The sequence below is a fragment of the Eubalaena glacialis genome, chromosome 5, assembly GCF_028564815.1.
Source record: "Eubalaena glacialis isolate mEubGla1 chromosome 5, mEubGla1.1.hap2.+ XY, whole genome shotgun sequence".
NCBI lineage: Eukaryota > Metazoa > Chordata > Mammalia > Artiodactyla > Balaenidae > Eubalaena > Eubalaena glacialis.
Genome location: NC_083720.1, coordinates 38,156,972 through 38,177,031, shown reverse-complemented (window position 1 = coordinate 38,177,031; position 20,060 = coordinate 38,156,972). Strand labels below are relative to the sequence as shown.

Genomic DNA, 20,060 nt, shown 5'->3' with positions numbered 1-20,060 from the left:
CAGCTCAGCCAAACCCTGTTCAGAGAGTGGGCGTTATCTGGAAGGTGGGAGAGTCATTTGTAAATAAAGTTCTCTCAGGACAGGAAGTATCAGAACCAGAGACTTTTGAGGAGAGAGCAAGGCAGAGGTCTCCAGTCCACCTGCTTCAGAATCACCTGGATGCGTACACTGCAGATGCCTCGGCCCCAGGGCTCTGCATTTTAACTGGCTCTCTACGTGTTCCTTCTAGATAACATGAGTTGAATATTTAATACATGCCAGGGGCTATTTTAAATGTTCACATGGGTTCTCACAATTATCTCAATAACTGTGAGATAGGATGGGGAAAGTAGGACACAGAGAAGTCATTTGCCCAGTCATATAGCTAGTGAGTAGTGGGCTAGGGGTCCAAAACTGGCCAGGAACACAGCTTGTTTGGGGAGCTGCAGGTAGTTTATTTTGGAGGGCACACCTGGGATTAATAGGAAGTAAGCCTAATAATGATAATAATAATAACAATAATAGAAGTAGAGGCCATGTTAAAAAGATTTTGCCTTCATGGTTTAGTGACTTTTTCAGTAATGCTTATGTATTGAGAATGAAAGCAAATAAAGCAGGTAATGGCTTTTTAGTTTTTACTACCAAACTGCCATTTTAACTTCCACAGTCTCATCTCAGTCTGACTCCATCTCTCCCCACTTTTCCTCTTCCAAAAATCATCTCTTACTAGACTGAGCTCCTCATCGTCAGAGCCCGTGTCTTAACTCATGAAGTCTCTAGCTCAGACTGTTTGGCTTCACTGTCGTGTACTTTTGTGTGTGTTTCCTCACCTAGAATGTAAGCTTCAGGAGGGTGGGGACCTGGGGTGTTTTGCTTACCGTTGTAGCCCTTGAGCCTGGCACAGAGGAGTCAGTAAGTAGATGTTGAGTGATGAAATTTTTTGTATCCATATAATGGCTTCCGTCTCATTCAGAGTCAAAATCAAGGTTCTTAAAAGTCCCTGCAAGGCTCTATGGGGTCTGGCCTTCTGCTTCTCCTTCCCCTTCCTGCCTCTCCCCTCCCCCGGGTGTCAGGTTTTCCCTCTCCCTTGGCTTCAGCTGCCTACTCAGCTCCGGCTCAGACTTCATGATTGCCAGTGTTTCTGTTCCAGGATCCCCGGCTCATTCCCGTTCCTTCCTCAGGTCTCTGCTAAAGTAGCGCCTTGTCAGAGAGGCTGGAGGGACGAATGGATGGAGGTGCTGCTTTGCGGTACCTCTCTTATTGCCATCTTATGGTGTGTGTTCATTTATTTTGGCTTGTGTCTTATCTCCCCAAACAGACTCGTAATTTTCCTCAACTTCTCATTCAATGCCCCGTATACACCTGCTCAATAAGTATTGATTTCATCTTATCCAGTTGGCCATTTCCCAACCTCATAAGTGTTTATATATGTATATTTTTTCATTGAAGTAATCTAAGTAGAAATGAGAGACGTGCATGTAGTATTAGCATGGTCATATTCTAGGTTTGCACTGCCAAATATGGTGACTATTTAAGTATAAATTACATTACACGTTCAGTTCCTCGGTCGTACTCACCACATTTCCAGTGTTCAGCGGCCATATGTGGCTCACGGCTGCTGTATTGAGCAGTGCAGATAAGGAACACGTCCATCATTGCTGATGGTTCTGTTGGACAGCATTGGTCTAGATGCTTCAGAAGCTATGTTTGTGGCTCGTTTTTTTAAACTGTTGTGACAGGGAATCATGACAGTGAAGCACAGATCAGCCACTGGGTTCGGGTGCCATTTGATTTCTGGTGATGGCGTCAAGAGTCACAACTTATCCATGTCCTTTGTCCTAGGTCTCCTGGATGGTAGAGCATGGACCCAGTTGCTACTCACAGCTGCCATCTACTCCAGCAGCTGCATGAGCAGCGTATTCAAGGCCTGCTTTGTGACTGTATGTTGGTGGTGAAAGGAGTCTGCTTTAAAGCACATAAGAATGTTCTAGCAGCTTTCAGCCAGTACTTTAGGTACATATTTTAGACTTTGTTCTTCCAGTCGTACGGAGAGAAAGCTCTTCTAGAATGGAACTATTTTGACTAAATTTTTTTTTCTCCTTGGATTTCACTCTCCTTATCTTTTGTAGCACATTGTGGGTTTTTTGCTTTTGTATTGAATATTTAGAGTAACCTGAGAGGGAAAGAGCCTTTTAACTAAAATATATTTGGGGCACTTGAAACTATTTTGGCACTTTGTCTTTGATTGTAATAGTTCCAATTAATGTCCGTCTTCTGTATACATTTCTTATCCTTTCAGGATAAAAAGATTGAGGAATAGAATTTCTGGTAAGAACATTTCTGTGAGAAGAAATCAGGGAGCATTCTATACGCTATTTTTTTTTTAATTAAAACATTTTAGTTTTTGTTTCTCATTTGACTATTCTAAGAAAACAGGTTTGAACTCAATTTACTTACCCCGTAATCATTTTTGCCTCAGTGAAAGATTTACTTATAAATGATAATATCAGGCAATAGTATTTCATTTATTTTTAACATTAGATTAAGTATTCTACATACATTTTCTGATTAACTAGATTTATCTCTCTTTAAGCACTAAAGCTTCTTTTTTAGTACCTTTTTTCCCCTAAAATTCATACTATTTTACTGCTCTAGTAAACAACATATGGAACAGGATTTACTCATTCCTTGATAATCCCGAATCGTCAAATTAAATCCCAGCTGTCATATATGCTACAAGTTGTATTATAGTGGATTGGCTCACTGAGGTAGGCAGCACTTTTTGCCCGTGTGCAAAATGGTCCCCTACTTGGGCTTTGCCTCTTCTGTTTTCATAGAACAGTTAGGTTTAGATGTTGTGATACATTGGCTATTTTGAGTTTTCCCCACTCTACTTCTGATATGTACTTTCCTTAAGTACATATTAGAACAGAACTGAAGGCTGTTTGGGGGATGCAGGTGATTGCATTTGATAAAACGTCTTTAACAAACTTGCAAGACAATTTACCTGACTCAACTTGGTAGTTTTACATGCGACAAATTCATTCACCTGTGAACTTGACTTGTGCCCAGAACAAAGTGCCTGGGCTTTATGGTGCCTTTTCCCCCCATTAACTTATAGGGCTCTCTCACTGCTGGTTTATGGACCATTGGTTTGCTGAGAAACATCTGACAGCCAGATAAATTACCGCTTAAAAAATGAGTATCTATCAAGTACTTAGAGTAGTCAGACTCCTAGATACAGAAAGCAGAATGGTGGTTTCCAGGGGCTAAGGGGATGGGGATAATGGGAGTTATTGTTTCACGGGTATAGAGTTTCTGTTTGGGATGTTGAAAAGGTGCTGGAAATGGTTAGTAGTGATGGTTGTACAACAATGTGAATGTACTTAAGGCCACTGAATTTATCATATGAACCATACTCAAGTGTTTGATATTATGTGTATTTTGCCACAATTAACAAATTAAAATTTTTAAAAATGAGTGTATATCTAGGGTTGGTTTATTATAGCTATTTTTATTTTCAGATGTTTTTAAGACAGATATGGAAATATTTTTGTATGTGTTTTATGGTCTGAGATATGTACTTTGTCAGACTAAACACAAAATATTGAAAAATGTGTGTTCTTTAGTTTTCTATACTCTGTTTGCAATTAGTAATACATTTGGATAATTACATTTTGAAAAAAAGAACAATGAGTATATTTCAACATTTTATGTTGAGATTTCCTTGGAAGTTTGGATATTCAACACACTAATTCAGTGCATCCGAATTGCTTCATTGGATGGCTTGCCAAAGCCTTTTAAAGGACTAAAGCATACTTAATTTTAAAATCTTGGCATTTATAGAAGGATAGTAATTTTGAATATTAACATGAATATTATTTATTTAAAAAAGCTATCAGAATGTATGAACTGTTAACACTGTAAGCAGATATCCTTTCTTTTATCAGGAGCCTCTTTCAGAATTCTTCAGGTCAGAAGAATGATGTTTTTCACTTGGATATTAAAAATGTAAGCGGCATCGGGCAAATCCTGGACTTCATGTACACATCGCATCTGGATCTTAACCAGGACAATATACAAGTCATGCTGGACACAGCACAGTGTTTGCAAGTTCAGAATGTTCTGAATCTGTGTCACACATTCTTAAAGTCAGCCGGTGTAGACCAGCCACCCGGTCTGTCTTGTCACAGTACATTCTCCCTGCAAAGTGCTTTGACTCCTGACGCTAATTGTGTTATCAGTGAAAACTACGCCCCTCATTTGCTGCAGGAGTGCTCAGCAGGTGTTCAGCAGAGTAGAGTTGTGGATGAATCACATTCACATGCCCCACCCTCAGTTGGTCTTCATACTTCCACAGCTGAAACCTCAAAACAAGCCCCTGATACATTAGATGGCAGCTGCACAGAACTGCCTTTCAAACAGCCAAACTATTACTACAAGCTCAGAAACTTGTACAGTAAGCAGTACTATAAACAAGCCACCTGTCCCAGTCATGAGAGAATAATCGAGCAGCCTTTCACTTTCAGCACATCCTCAGACCTTCATGCCGCGGAACACCAGCCCTGTGCTGTTGGTCCCGCCGAGTGTGTCCTGGAGTCCTCCGAGCACTTGCCTTCCAACTTCCTGGCCCAGCCTTTGAGTGAACCTACCCCAGACCCTGAGCCAGACAACGCAAGCCAACAACCTACCAGACAGATGAGGCTCAAGAAGGCCATTCACCTTAAGAAGCTAAATTTCCTAAAGTCACAGAAATCTGCAGAGCAGACATCTGAACCCAAATCAGATGACAGGTTAACCAAGAGGATAGAATCTGCCAGTGAACGTAGTATAGAGAAAGTTAACAGCCAAAGTGCTGAAGAAAAAGAAAGTGAAGAACTCATCAGTTCTGAGAATTTTAATTGCATGAATGAGATGGAGAGGTCCGAAGACACTGCGGCCCTGGAAGACCAATCCCAGACACTTCAGTCTCAGAGACAGTATGCGTGTGAATTGTGTGGAAAACCTTTTAAACATCCCAGCAATTTGGAGCTTCACAAACGGTCTCATACAGGTACACTGATTCGGTCCCCGCAGGCAAAAGGAAAGGAAATAATGCAGACGATCAGACACCACTGCCTGCTCCTGTTTTTGTAAGAAGTTTTGCTATTGCTTGATGACGTCATTGATATTTACCCAGAAATATCAAAGAGTGTTAGCTACTTTTTATATTTTTGGTGATGCCTTTTAAAGAATAATCTTCAGTTCTGTAAATGCTTTCATAGAGCCAGTTTAAAAGGATGGTACACTTTTCATTTTAATTTTAATTGCGGTTGTATATGGGAAACTTTCCATCTCTAAAGTATGGCAAATTATTTTGATGCACTCAGATTTTCAAATTAATTCTAAAACAGATAAGCAATATTTAGTTCTCTCTTTAGAATTAGATTGTTTATTTTTTAAAAGCATAATGTAGGTTAATTCAGACTGAAGTAATTTAGTTTGAGTAATCCTGAAAGCTTTGGAAGGTCATTTGAATATCAGATTTAAAAAATTGTGATTTGGGAGGCAGGAGGCAAACTTTTTAATAAGGATCAGCTTTAACCATTTGATATTTTCAAATGAAAATCCTTCCATCTGAACATTGGATTTTCAAAGTTTTGTTACCTTAATTCATACCTTAGTTCATGTAATTCATACCTCCCCTTTCCAAAATGTTTATTTTTTCCAAAAGCTTTAAAAAGAAGTGTTATACAGTATATATACATTATGTAATATAATACATATATATTACTTTCCTTCCTGCATTTAAGCATGATGACTCTAGTACACATTACAAATTAATGGCAATTATCTTAGAGGCATGAGAAGGAATATGTTATAGGATGCTTCTAAAGTAACTGCTTTTCAAGGTGCTTGTGTAATTGTGACCATTGATGTGATGTTCTGTTATCACTTTTGATTCCCTGTTTGCTTAGGTGTTTACTACCTCATTGCACTGTTGAGACTGAATTAATATTTATGAAAGCCCTTTATAAATTTTGGTGTATTTGAATATAAAATACTATCATTATTATTACTCCATATGAAGGCAGTATCATTGACTCAGTTTTGCCCTGTAAAAACTTAATTTAGGTCATTCTGTAATTTTCTGGAGCCTAATGATCACTATAATTTTTATTTGAGAAACTTACCTATTTAGCTTTAAAGGAAACAAGAATTGTTTATTCTGCAAGAACATCTTTGGATAATAGTAGTCATACAGTTATATGGCACAGCTGCTTCCTGGGACATAAATATATTGAGAAGGGCAGCAGTTCTCAAAGTATGATCTGGGGAACCCTTTCAGGGGGTCATTGAGGCCAAAACTCTTTGTATCACAATGTAGGATGCTCCTTGCCTTTTCCTTTTCCTTCTCCCACAAGTGTACAGTGGAGTCGGCTAAAGGCTGCAGGATCTGTGATGAGGCCTTCACTCTGGTGGCCAGTGAAAAATGTCTAGTCGTGTGTTTCAAAAATCACTCCGTTTTGATTTCTGATACGGTCTGTACTGCCAAATATGGCCCATATGGACAAGAGCTCTTTAGGGTCCTCAGTTGTTAAGAGCGTAAAGGGGTCCTGAGAACACAAAGTGTGAGAACCACTGGAGTAGGGTTGTTAACCCTGGTCACTTGAGAGTCTTAGGAACTAGTGATCTCTTTTTTCAGACTCTCATATCTCATAGGGCAGACTTTAACGTAACATCTATTATCCCCATAACTTCAGACATAAATGTAGTCCAAAATACAGCATCTATATGATTATAATTACAGTTGACCCTTGAACAACGCAGGGCTGAGGGGCGCTGACCCTCTGAGCAGTCGAAAATCCTAGTATAACTTATAGTTGGTCCCCCATGTACTGGTTCCACCACATCTGCAGACTCAGCCAACTTCCATCATGTAGTACTGTAATATTTACTATTGAAAAAAACCCATGTATGAGTGGACCTGTGCAGTTAAAACCCTGTTGTTCAAGGGTCAACTGTACTTGGGATCAAAAGCTCTCCCCTTATCCTTGAGGAAGCCATTAAACAGTTTTTAGGAAAAGATCAAAATAAAAGTACCTTAGCAGAAGCCCATAAAGCTGGCACACCCCAGCAATACAGTAGGAAGGGAAACATTTGTATTATTTTTTTAAAAGGCTCTTAATGAAAGCACTTGATTTGAGGGGAGTGGGAAAAATGGAAGGTTCTTGGTCTTCACAGTCTGTTTATTAGGGTTCTAGAGGTGTTAAAGGCAGTACCTGAAGTATGTTTTTAAACAGATCATTTTCTAGAGACTGTCTTCAGAACTGCTGTGGTTTATTTGTAGTAGAGTCCATTCTCTCCATCTATTCTGTACCAAAGTGTGATTATTCAGAGTTGTTGAAATCAGAGGGGGCCAAGCAGTCAGCAGGGGAACATGTCTCATAATGGAATCTTCTTTTCCCCTGTCAGCACGTTTCAACCAAAGCTGAAAGGCAGTGGGGAGGGGATTTTTCCCATCACACTTTCAGGAGATCCCACTCTGCTTTGGGCTTTCCCAGGTTCATACCTCGTGTGGTGTGAATGAGTCACCCTGGTTCTGTTAGGAATCGGTGGTCATTGCAGGAGTCAGGCTGAGGACGGGTGACCAGGTTCATGCTGTTCAGCCAGAAAACTCACATTTGATTTTCAACTGAAGGAAAAGTCTGTGTCCAAAGCCTAAATATGGTTTGAATGCAGATAAATACGTTTGATTTCAACACAGGTGTAAATTTGGAGAACAATTTAATTTTTTAGAGAAAAGTAAATATAGATTTCACTTTTATCATCTCTGCCTATCATCTAAGGGCGAGAGAGATGATGAGGATGAGGATAGAGGCTCCCCATTTTCATACTCTGATGATGAAGTATGTAATGCTGTGGTTTGAAAGGTGGGACAAAGGAGACACTAAACATTTTAAACAGAAAACTACCCTGCAGATGTTACTCATGGTTTTACAAGTTGTTGTTTTGTTTTGTTTTGTTTTAGGTGAGAAACCTTTTGAATGTAACATTTGTGGGAAACATTTCTCTCAGGTGGGAATACTTTTATTTATTGTTAATAATTGGAAACCTGAAACCCAGTGTTTATTTTTATTACAGATAAGACATACTTTTTGACTTGGGAGAGAAGCCTCTGATGATATCTGTAACTTAAAAGACTTCAGACTAAATCAAGAAAAAATAATTTTCAAGAAAAGAAATTTCTAGTTCATTGGGCGGAAAATACCATTTTTTATAAGTGTGTGAACTCTCACAATACCTTTTTCCCCCATTAAGGATGGGTCCATTTCTAGTATATTTCTTTTCTTCCACAAGTGATGTAAACCATATTGAGCGCCACTTGGGGGCTGCAGATTGTGCTGGGCTGGATCCAAGACAAATGTCCTTATTCCTACTGAGACACTAGATGTTAGGATGTTGGAGAAAAGACCAAACACATTCCATTCCCTGCTTTCACTACCATTACACATGTATTCTCTCACTCAGCCGGCATGTGTTGTGTCCTCCTATGGGCTCTGTACTGATCTGGGCACTAGACGTAGAGAAACCTAGAGATTGAATGTTCTAGAGAAAATTTTGAACATGATAGAATGGCTGTAGGATCCTGCTTTTCCTTCTGAAATGGAAGGTAACTCTTCCCCTGCCACGTGCCGGGCATTGGCATTCCAGAAGCTTCTCTCAGGGGCCCAGTGCACAGTCCTGCAGAGGAAGCAGTCACCCCACAACTGTTTTACACACGCGTGCTAATCCTGGAGTAACAGCATGTGCAAATGCTGTCTTACTGGGGAAGGACCTTGGGGCTGGACCTCAATGGAGGACTCAAGCCCTCGAGTCTGGAGAGGGTGGCCCCGCGGAGCACGGGAACGGCAGGAGCGCGGCCCCTGCTTCTGTCACATCCCCATGGAGCCGGCTCTTCCAGTTTACCCTTCATCAGTCTCCCACACACCCAGACCTGCCATCTAATTACTTCTCACTCTTCCTACTGGCTGCAAGCAGTGATTCACCTCATCCTAACGTGTTCCTGTGCATTATTAGTCCAGGCAGGGTCCGTGCACCCACTGAGTGTTCAGTAAGCTTCTGCTGAACTGAGTGGAGGCGTCGTTGCTCTACCTGCTTCTCTAGTTGAGGCCTGTGCTTCTTCCTACCAGCCTCACCTGGGGGTCAGAGCTTGGCCTCTAGAGCCAGACAGTATGGATTTGGATCCAGCCTCTGGTTTACTGCTCTGACCTTGGACAAACTACCTAACCATTTGGCACTCAGCTTTCTTATCTATAGAGCAAGAGTGTGAGACCCCTGACCCCCATAGTGTGTGAGGAGTCAGTGAGTTCATAAGATGATTAGCATCACACCTGGCTCATAGTGAATCCTCAGGACACGTCACTAGTCCCTCTCCTGTTGCCATCACCTCCCTTCTCTCCTCTCTCTGTCCTCTCTCCTCTTGTAGACCACTCTTCCTAAGGCGCACTTTCTCCACCCCACATCCCACCATTTTAACCTTTCTAGTTTTGGTGTAGTGGGAAAGCGTAAAACCTGGATTAATGACCATTCATAATTAGCAATCTCTACTCTGGGCCTCATTTTTCTAATTCTTAAAAATAGGGATAATACCACCTCATGGGACTATTAGAATTAAATGAAAAAATGGACATGAAAGTCCTTTATACGTTTACATTGTGATAACAATTTAGGTTCTGTCCTTTTCTTGCTTGGAACCCTTCCTTGACCTAACCAAATAAAGTGTACCCAGACATTCAATCATCGAGTCTGCCTTCGGCCTTCTCTCCTGGCGTTAATGCCGGGGCTCACCCTCAGAGATTCTGACTCTGTTGGTTGGGGCTGGGGCTTGAGTGTTGGTACTTTTTAATACAGTGGTTTGGATGGCAGCCCTGTCCACTGCTTCAGACCTTGTCCTACACTTTCCTTCTGGAGTCCCACCAAGGGCGGCCCTGTCTGATAGACGCTACAGAAATCCTCCTCTTCTGTGTTGGTGTCTGTATGTTTATCAGATTTTTATGACTGTAAAGTTATGTATAGTTATAGTTTACAGATGTATATTGCTGTTTTATTTCATAATGAAATAATGAAATTTTTGTGAATAAGCTCTGCCATGTGCTAGGGCACAAAAACAAGTAAGGCTTCAAGGAGCTTTGTGTTTAGAGGAAGAAACAGTTGTATAAACTGATAAAGCACAATGAAACGCTGCAAGTGCCGTGACACTTGTATAGGCAACAGTATGAAGAGGAGAGTAGTCATTTCTACCTGAAAGCTGGCGGGGGGCGGGGTGGGCACTGAAGACAGGGAGTCATTGATCAGCCTAGAGTCTCTGGCATTCCAGGTGGAGAGAGCAGTGGTGGTGTTTACACACGGATACTCAGTAACCTGTCCTTCATTTCTCATACGAACTGGAATACGTGTGGTTACAATGGACTGGAAATATTTTCCTTTCTGGAAGATTTAGAAAACAGACCTACCAATAAGAATTAATCTTTTATGCTGTGTAGTATTGCGTAGTGTTAGTCTTTTTTTAAAAAAAGGTCAGCCACAACCTTAATAATGAGTCAGCAAGCAGTTTGAGACGTCAGCTTTAAAAAGCTGTGATAAGCCTAGATTGTGACAACAAACTATGCACGTATTAATATAATTCTGGACACTGTACGGGCCTGGATCTCAGCAAGTAAGAGTCACGCAGTACTTCAGAGTACGAATGAGGCTCCATTTGGAGCCACGTGTCTCCCGTGTGCAGAACCTGGGCCATTTGATGCATCCAGGGGAGAAAACTAAGATAGTGACAGGTCTGGAGTGCCTGTCACATGAGAAACAGGAAAAGGGAAACAGTGTATTTCGCTGTCTTTGGGGGAGAGGAATGGAGACAAAGCATTGTCTCTCCAAGGAGGCAGAATAGAAACACTGAACAGCTGCTGCAGAAGGACAGGTCCTGAGAGGCTCGGTGCCCTCCCAGCAGCTCCTGTGTTGTGTCCAGGGCATGACTGACGGGATACAGCATCCCGTAGGAGGCTGCTTAGACACATTCCAGGGCACTGATGTGGCCCGATGCCAGGGGTGGCAAAGTTTCATACCATCCATGGTGAAAATGCAAAAAATAAGAATATTTTAATGAACTTTTTAAAAATTTTTAAATTTTCAACTCTGAGGCGATATTTCCCACATTTTCAGTGTTAAATGTCCTTTTATCAATGTAATGATCATTGTTCTTTAGGTGATATCTGTATGTTAATCTCCACATTTTTTTTGTTTTGTTTCAAAGTCTCAAAACTTCTAAACTAGATTACTCTTAAGATCTGAGTTCTCTTTCTCTAAAGTTTTATGGTTCTCTATTTTTTATATAAACAATCAGCAGCCACTAGAAGAGTACTCTGACAGAATCTCTGCTTGGTTTGACCGTGTTTAAATACTGAGGTTCAGGTACCTATTAGAAGGAGTTTATTTTTTAAATTGCTCAACAAATCAGGTGTTAACTTCTTTTCTACAACAGAGTTCTTCACTTCAAAATTCTGACAGCTCCATCCTAATTTAAAATGGTATCCACTTAGAAAGGGTGGAACTTCCTTTTGTGCTAATATTTTTCAGCCCAACAGCAGCACAAAGTTTTGAGTCCACAGACAAAGCTGAATCAGAATATTCCATCCCAGCTATAGGGGCTGAGGCTGCTTCCCTCCCACAGCCTCTGTTTATTTCCTGTAATGTGTGAATTATACTTTATGAGGACATTGTGACGACTCACTGAAACACTATTTGCAACTGCTTAGCAAAGTGTTCCATTCATAGTAAACTCTTAATAAATGAGGGCTACTAGTATTAGCACTTACTGGAGTTTTCATGGATCCAACTATAGATGATTTCTAAGATGTGTAACTAGTAATAAAGCATAGCAAAGTTTACCAAAAATAAAGACTCTTGACTAAAGGGCAAATAATCTGGGCCCCGCTGTGCTGTGTAATTTGGTATAAATTATCTGAATGCATTATTGGATTTTTTTGCCTGAATCTTTCCATTATTTAATCTACTTTTATACCATTTATCAGACTAATTTGTGCTCCTTTATTTGGGGGAATGATAATTACTTTCATTAGACATGTCCAGTATTAAATAGCTAAAGAAACATCTTAAAGTTTGTTTTACTGTACTATAATATTTACTGTACTATAATATTAAGTGGAAGATTATTCAGTTTGAAAACAAGTAATTGTTTACTTGTTTACTTTGAAAACAAAAGTCATTGTTTACTTGTTTACTTTGAAAACAAGTAATTGTTATGCTATATTTAAAAAAGAAAGATGCAGCATTGCTAAGAATCAAATCAGAATGCATTTCAATCATAATACATAGTTTACAAAATAACTTGAAACAAGAGGGATCTAATTTAACTGTTGAGCAGATGGTGCTATTCAAATTGTTATTTAAATGACAAGCTTTTCTGAAATTTGGAAATGACTGATTTAAAGCTGTCAGTGGTGCATTATCTCAACTCCAGTGAACTGGTTCCTGGATGGCTAAGTGACTGCTTGTCATACTGAGAATTCAGCACAAGCTAATTTATTCACAGAAACTTGCACGCCCTCATGTAAGACAAGAGTTTAAACTCAGACAAACTAATATAAATTTCTGGCCTACCATGAGCAACTAATTTATTTATCTGAATCTCAGTTTTACACCTAGAAAATAGAGATAATAATACCAATTTCTAAGAGTAATTTAGTTATACTGTACTTGTAAAGGCCTGAGTAAACCAAATATCTATTGCTGTTGACATTTGCTGTTTTATTACTGTTATTAATAGTCATTCAGTTAAAAGCTGGGTATTTCCCAGTGTTTTGCCAAATTCTTTCTCTTTGGTTATCTAAAATAAACAAGTTTTTTTCTAAGCTATATTTATCATATTCTGAAATGTAGTATCTAACTTAGTGTTTCCCAGAGTCTGATAGACATAAAGAATCTTCTATGTTATATAACATAAAAGCTACAGACAACATTCTTTATACCTGTCCACAGGTTCAGAACCACCTTCAAACCTATAACCATGAACTATCTTTGCATTTTGTTTAAAATATACATAGCAAATTTGCAAATTTACATTGCCAAGTTTATGAGTTGGGTATTACTGTTCATTCTCTTTTTTTGGCTAATTTTGTGCATAAGGCCTGCAACATTATTACCCTTGGATATAGTCATCCTATTCAGTGTTTTTTGTAACAAAACACTATAAAAAATTAAGTTGGGAAATGACAGATTGAGAGTATTAAATTACAACAATGGAAGATTGTGTTTCCAAATCCTAATTTGAAACATTTGCCAGTAGCTTTTGTAATATCTGAGGCATTTGCAGGTTTAATTTCACTGTACTTTAGGCAATTTAATAATGATTTCCTATTGATTAGTACATGGAAATCTATTTTGTGATCTCCATTTAAATCAGTTATTCTTCGTAAAGCCCCGCTAGTTTCAGAGATTAGAAATGTAAAAGGCCTGCAGCTGAAGGACTATTGTGAATCTCCTGATTCGCTTTTTTGCACAAAGGTGAAAATGACCAACCTGTCAGGCAGAACAACTGTACTGCCAAGAAGAAATACTTTTTGGAAATGTCTTTCTTTATAAACAAAAGCTGTTTTTCAGGAAGAAACAATGAATACTGAAATAACCAAGTACAAGTGCTATCTTTTTTTCAAATGATGTTGCATATAGGTGGTCCAGGTTTTAAAAAAATATGAGATAAAATACGTCAAGAGCTGTTTACAACACAAGCTTAGCGAACCCTAAAGCAGCCTCCACAGTGTGTCGGGCCCATTTTAGAGGGGTGCGACACCGTGCACACCTGAGGTGGACGGACCGGGGGCTGGCGTGGAGCAGAGCTGAGAGGCTCCCCTGTTCAGCTCACTGCTGGGCGGGGCTGCTCCTGACTCAGAACCAGCCCGGGCCTTGATCTCCTTGCGTGTGGCTGCTTCTGAGTCGTGCATCCGGAGTCTTCATTTGGAAGTTGGACTGGAACCTGGCTAAATCTGCCAGTTTTCCTTTTGAATTTATGTGCTCTTAAAATATTTTTTTCACTATTGGCATGTTTTTTCTTTTCCTTTTTTACAGGCGGGTAACTTGCAGACTCACTTACGTCGGCATTCTGGGGAGAAACCATACATCTGCGAGATCTGCGGGAAGAGGTCAGTGCTGGGCTTGTTCATTCGCACGTCAGGCGCAGTCTTGGCATCTCTGAGCCACGTAGGGGCTCACTGTCACTCAGGAACACAGTAAAGCCAAAGCCTCTGGCTTTTCTTGTGACACACATGAGAATAGCAAAAAGAAATGGAAATGTTAATTAAAGGAAAGAGAATCTAGGACACAAGTCTTAGGAAATGGGATTTTACATGAAACAAAATTATCTTATGCTAAAATTTCCATTCATTCCAAAAATGTCTGTTAAAATAGATGACTGGCCCCCACGGAGGTGACTGTCTGGTAGGGGTAATGAGACTCGCAGCCTGAATGCCTGGAATCAGGAGAGGAGGTGGTAGGAGGCACCCCAGCTGCGCACCCAGACCTGTGAAGGGCCGAGAGTTCAGCCACAGGAAGGCCTGGCAAGCCTGAGGGCTGGGGAGGCCTTGGACTTGGAAAGTGAGACTTGACTTGGTGACAGTCTCCCGCTGGAGGTGGAGAGCAGTGTGAGGAGATGGTCCCTCCTCTGGGCACACCGGCCTGCAGCGTGGACTCCCCGCCCCTCACTGGGGGTGTTTGTCGGGAGTCCACATACTCTGTGATCTATTGGTTGGTCATTCTAGGACAGCAGGCAACAACCAGGACTATACCAGTCACACAGTGTTTTCTTCATTCGTTTAACCAGTCATTCATTCGGCATTTATTAGTCACCTACTGTGTGCTAAATGCTGTGTTGGGAACATACAAATTCTCGGCCCCTGATAAGTTGGTACTCAGCAGTTGGGGGCGGGGTGGGATGGGCATAGGACAGCTATAGTACAGTCCTCTGCTGGGATGGGACAGCACTCTTGATTCGGTTCCAGGAAGACAGTTGTCTTTGCAGATGGTAGAAAACAAAGAAGTAAAAACTACCTAGCCTGACATGTCTCCCTTTCTGCCGTAGCTGCCTGAACGCTGAAAGCCAGGTTTAGTGCCCAGGTCACATGTACTGCCTGTTTGAGGCGCCTCTTAGCATAAGCCCCCTGCTGCTTCGCTTGGGGTCCCTGTTTTGCAGGGTGTTTTAAATGTGAGCCTTCTGAGCTCCATGCATTTAAAATCATGTCTCTATGCAACACCTTCCCCCAAATGCAACCTCTTATCCTGCTATCGAGTGTGGTGGGAAAGAAAGAGCATAGAGCTTCATACTGGGGGTTGGGTTGGAATTACTCCCCAAGCCAACTTAATGATCACCTCTGAGGAAGAAAGGTTAGTGAAAGTAGGTAAGAAAAAATTTTTCAGAAACAAAACACTTGGATCATTTTCTACTTTCCTTTAAAAAGAGAAAAAAAGTAAACTTTTTTTTTTTTTAAACCTCTCAAATGAAATCAGGCCACTCCTCATCACATTCCGAAGTAACAGAGGGCGCAGCCCATCTCCTCCCTCAGCGACTTGCAATTAGGAAGATCTGCAGTGACGTAGAAAGGCTCTTAATGGAATTTCCAAATTGCATTACAGGTTTGCAGCCTCTGGTGATGTCCAGCGTCACATCATTATTCACTCAGGAGAAAAACCACACTTGTGTGACATCTGTGGTCGAGGTATAGCTGAGGGTTTCCCTTTTCTTCCTTGAAGATTTCTGATTAAAATGTTCTCAGTCTTTCAATTTAACCCCTGTTGTGGTCTCTCTAGGGTTCAGTAACTTCAGTAATTTGAAGGAGCACAAAAAGACACACACGGCTGATAAAGTCTTCACCTGTGATGAGTGTGGAAAGTCTTTTAACATGCAGAGGAAGTTGGTAAAGCACAGAGTTCGGCACACGGGTGAGCGGCCTTACAGCTGCTCTGCCTGTGGTAAGTTCCCGCCCGCCGCAGACCCGCGGTCACCTGGTCATCCCTGTTGGGAGGGCACCGGGGTCTGTGCCCACTCTGTCCTGGGCTGTTAGGGGTCTCAGATAAGTCGTCCCTTTTTTCATGGGTAAAATGGAAGTGATGCTGTTTCTTAACCACCTTGGTCCTCTGATTCGTCTGCATTTGTGTAGCAGACATTTACTGAGTGTCTTCAAGGTATCAGGAACTGTCCTGGGTGCTCCAGTTACACAGATGACTGATACTGAGTCCCAGGTGCCCTGTGCTCCTGGTCTGGGCCCGTGGAGGGTTGGCAGTTGGGAAAGCGGGGGAGAGCGTGGGGTGCAGCAGCAGGGGCTAGAGCACGGTGGCCTGCTGGGGCCTCGGGGGCACACGGTGGGCTCAAGAGGGAGGGCTTCTGGAGATCATATTGTGTATCATGAAGCAAAGGTCATTTCTACGGCATTTGATGCCTCAGGAAAGTCATCAGGAAGGAAAGGGAAGGCTGGCAGCTCTCAGTTTCCAGGCACATCACTGCACAGATGAGGAAACTGGGATTGCAAGTTAGGTCGCCTGGTACCTGTGATAACAGAGTGTTGGAACCTCTGAAGAACTGGGAGGGCCTGTATGCATGTGTGGTGCAGGTGTGCACATGTCCACACACGTGCCCCTGACAATGTGGATTGAATTGCGGGCAGATGAGTGACTAACCATTTTTACGATTACCTGTTTAGAACAAATAGGAAAAATGCTCAGAGTCAGGCTGTGGGGAGCCTGGAATTGGGGCATCCTCGGAGTGGCTTGTTCTAGTTGTGGTTGATATCTAAATTAGGGCAGGACGCGTGGGATGTAACCAAAGGGAGGCAGCTTTGTTTGTATCTCCCACTTACACTGTGTACAGATCTCCTGGACACCAATGTCGGCAGCTCCATTACTATTAAAGGATAAAATTGCATCACTTTAAATCACAACTGCAGTCTCAAATCACTAGTTTAAAATGTCAGTTCTAAATTATTATTACAGCTGTGAACTTGATTTCAGGTTCACTGTTCTCTTCCTTCCCCAGCCAGGCCTGCTGCTGGCTAAGACCCTGTAGACAAAGCAGTGCAGCAGGACCCTCTCTTCCCCCCACTTCGCTTCCACCCCTCCAGCCACTCACTGACCATGGTATCTGACCCTAACAAGGTCAGCTTTCAGGGAAAGGGGGAGAGAGAAAGGGAACAGGAATGGTCTTACATGACAGGTTCAAAGCTTTATAACACCTTTATTGAGATAAATCCCGTACTATAAAATCTAGCCATTTAAAGTGAATGATTCAGCGGTTTGGGTGTATTCAGTGTTGTGCTACCCTCACCACCATCAATCTTAGAACCTTTTCCTCACCCTAAAAAAGAAACCCCACACCCATTAGCAGTCACTCCCCCATCCCCTCCCCCCAACCCGAGGTAACCCTTAATCTACTCTCGGTCCCTATAGATTTGCCTGTTGCAGGCATTTCATATAAATGGAATCATGTAATACGTGGTCTTTTGTAACTGACTTCATTTCACTTAGCAAATCTGCTCTGAGCATTCATGTACAAGTTTATGTGTAGATGTATGTTTTCATTTTCTTGGATTCAAAAGACAGTTTCCGTTTTAAGGTGGCTTCCCATTCTGAGCTTTGCTGAGTTTAAAGCTTGGTCCTCTCTCTGCCTCTTCCTTCCCTCCCTCCCCCGTCCCTGTCCCTCTCTCTCCAGCATTTCATGCTTCTTCTAAAGACAGCCTTCCCTTCCACTCTGTTCTCCTTCCCCAGCACTCAGCTGTACTTTTCCAAGATGGAAAGGTGCATTTTCTTTCAGCCGGACTTTTTCCTTTAGCGCTTGGTTTTGTAAAAGCAGTTTCCTCCGAGGAGACTTTCTCTGTTGGTGCCCCGTCGCCTCTCTAGGCAGTCCTCTTAGGCTCCAGGCTGGCTCACTTCCCATCTGGGGACATACTCACATTCCGTGCTCTGGAGGATTGCAGGTCCACACCTGGAGGCAAGTGCTGCCCCACCGTGACCTCCCGATGGACACATGTCGAGCCTGGCTGCCCTGTCTTGAGTTGAGGGCGGAGGGGAGACACCTCCCATATCCCCTCTCTCGCTGGGAACTCTACTGTGGCTGAAGTTTATACACGTTAAGGACCCTGAAAATAGTTAACACCTTTTGCCAACTAATTCCACTACTGAGAATTTATCTTAAGGAAACAATGAAAAGAAAGATGTTAGTTGAACCTCAGGTATAGTAGCAAATAGTTGGAAGCAGCCCAGATAGCCCACTGTTGCTTGACCAGGGCTGGATAGCTGAGAATTCAAATATAATGACATAGGAATATGTGAAAAGTTCTAAAATATGTGTCCATGTAAATTGTGTAGTTTGTTTCAGTCCTTGGTAAATGTGTTATGACTTCTATAAGGTTATTTATTGGTTTTTCTCTTCCGATCTTCTAACTGACTCTCATGATGGGACTAGATCCCCTACCTCTAGCTTATACCCAGAGAAAGGAAATAGGACCTGGAGAAGGATGTGTAAAATTATGTTAAGAGCTGAATACATAAGTACCTTCAGAAAAGATGCTTCTAAACTATAGATTGGCTGTGTTAGATTTATGAAAATCTGAACAAAACTCATGCGGTTTCCCAGTGTGGGCGTTTGGGGCAGGCGCTCAGGCCCACCCAGCGGGCGCTCCTGTGCAGGGAGACGGGGCTCCAGATCCCTCGCACGAGACGCCCAGACCAAGGCTGCAGGTTGGAGGGGCTACAGCCGGAGAAGAGTGGAAGAGTCTGGAATCAGAGTGAGCAGGTGACAGCAGGGCTCAGCTGAGTTCACGTGAAAGCAGAGTCCTTTGGGGTTTAGCAGGGGTGGAGGGGACTCCTTCCAGAATGTTCTCCTCTGAAAAGATCCCTTTTTCTTCTTCCAGGAAAATGTTTTGGAGGATCCGGCGACCTCCGCAGGCACGTCCGCACTCACACAGGGGAGAAGCCGTACACGTGTGACATCTGCAGCAAGTGCTTCACCCGCTCTGCCGTGCTGCGGCGGCACAAGAAGATGCACTGCAGGGCCGATGACCAGGGGCAGGACGCTCTGGAGGAGCTCACGCAGGCCATCGAGACCTCGGACCTGGAGAAATCTCAGAGCTCGGATTCTTTTTCTCAGGACGTGTCCTTGACTTTGATGCCCGTGTCTGTTAAAATCCCCGTCCACGCAGTGGAAGAAGACTCAGTGGCAGAATTTGACGGCCACTGTAAGTTCCGGTCCCTGGTTCAGTCTCACGGAGCGAGTGAGCAGGAGAAGCTCAGCTTGGGTCCCCTCAAGCTCGCCAAGCCTCACGTGCCGCAGGCGCAGCACCAGGCCTACAGCTACTCAGACGTGGAGGCCTCGGCTGGCACGGAGCCGCTGCAAGCTGACGGTATGGCCGCGATCCGCTCGTCCCTGGCTGCCCTGGACCACCACTGCGCCGACCCCCTGGGCAGCCGCGCGTCCGCCCCCGCGTACAGGAACTCGGAGGGACAGTTCTTCTCCAGCATGACCCTGTGGGGGCTGGCGATGAAGACGCTGCAGAATGAAAGCGAGCTGGACCAGTGAGGTCCTCTGTCAGCAGCTCAGCATCAGAGGCGGCTCTAGCCCGAGAGGCTAGACTCTGTCCCTCCTGATAGGGGATGGTCGTCAGAAGTGCCTTGAGCTCAGCCTGTGGGAAGAAAGGCCTCCTGGCAGATCGTGGAAGTGGACGAGGGACTGAACAAGCCTTGCGCCCCAGAAGGCTTGAGAGACCGTCTCCCAGACGTGGTGTGAACTGCGTGTAATTACTGTACATTTTGGTCGTGGTAAAGGGAAAATATATGTATATAATAATACAGATACTATTTTTGCATTTTTACATGATTGAAATTTGTAGCATTTTGTATTTTTATTTACAAAAAGATTTTATTTGTATAGGAAACTCATACTATAATTTAATTTGAATAAATAAAAGTTGCCTTTCTGTATAATATTGTGTTTCCACAAATATTTTTATTAACCCAAAGACCATAGTGGTATGAAAAGAGACATC

The 20,060-nt window shown here is 42.5% G+C and overlaps 1 protein-coding gene across 2 annotated transcripts; it reads left to right on the top strand.

Moving 5' to 3' along the window:
* Positions 1-1,825: 1,825 nt before the first annotated feature.
* ZBTB49 (zinc finger and BTB domain containing 49) lies at positions 1,826-19,998 on the top strand. 2 transcript variants are annotated; one of them, XM_061191230.1, is made up of 7 exons: positions 1,826-1,992; positions 3,930-5,032; positions 7,991-8,037; positions 14,101-14,174; positions 15,661-15,743; positions 15,835-15,996; positions 18,930-19,998. In XM_061191230.1, exons 1-7 carry the CDS (start codon positions 1,841-1,843, stop codon positions 19,592-19,594), a joined length of 2,286 nt encoding a protein of 761 aa, XP_061047213.1. In that variant the 5' UTR covers positions 1,826-1,840; the 3' UTR covers positions 19,595-19,998. The 2 variants fall into 2 exon arrangements, with proteins under 2 accessions (XP_061047213.1, XP_061047212.1); XM_061191229.1 differs by lacking the exons at positions 1,826-1,992; positions 7,991-8,037 and having other exon boundaries at positions 4,960-5,032.
* The last annotated feature ends 62 nt before the right edge of the window (positions 19,999-20,060 follow it).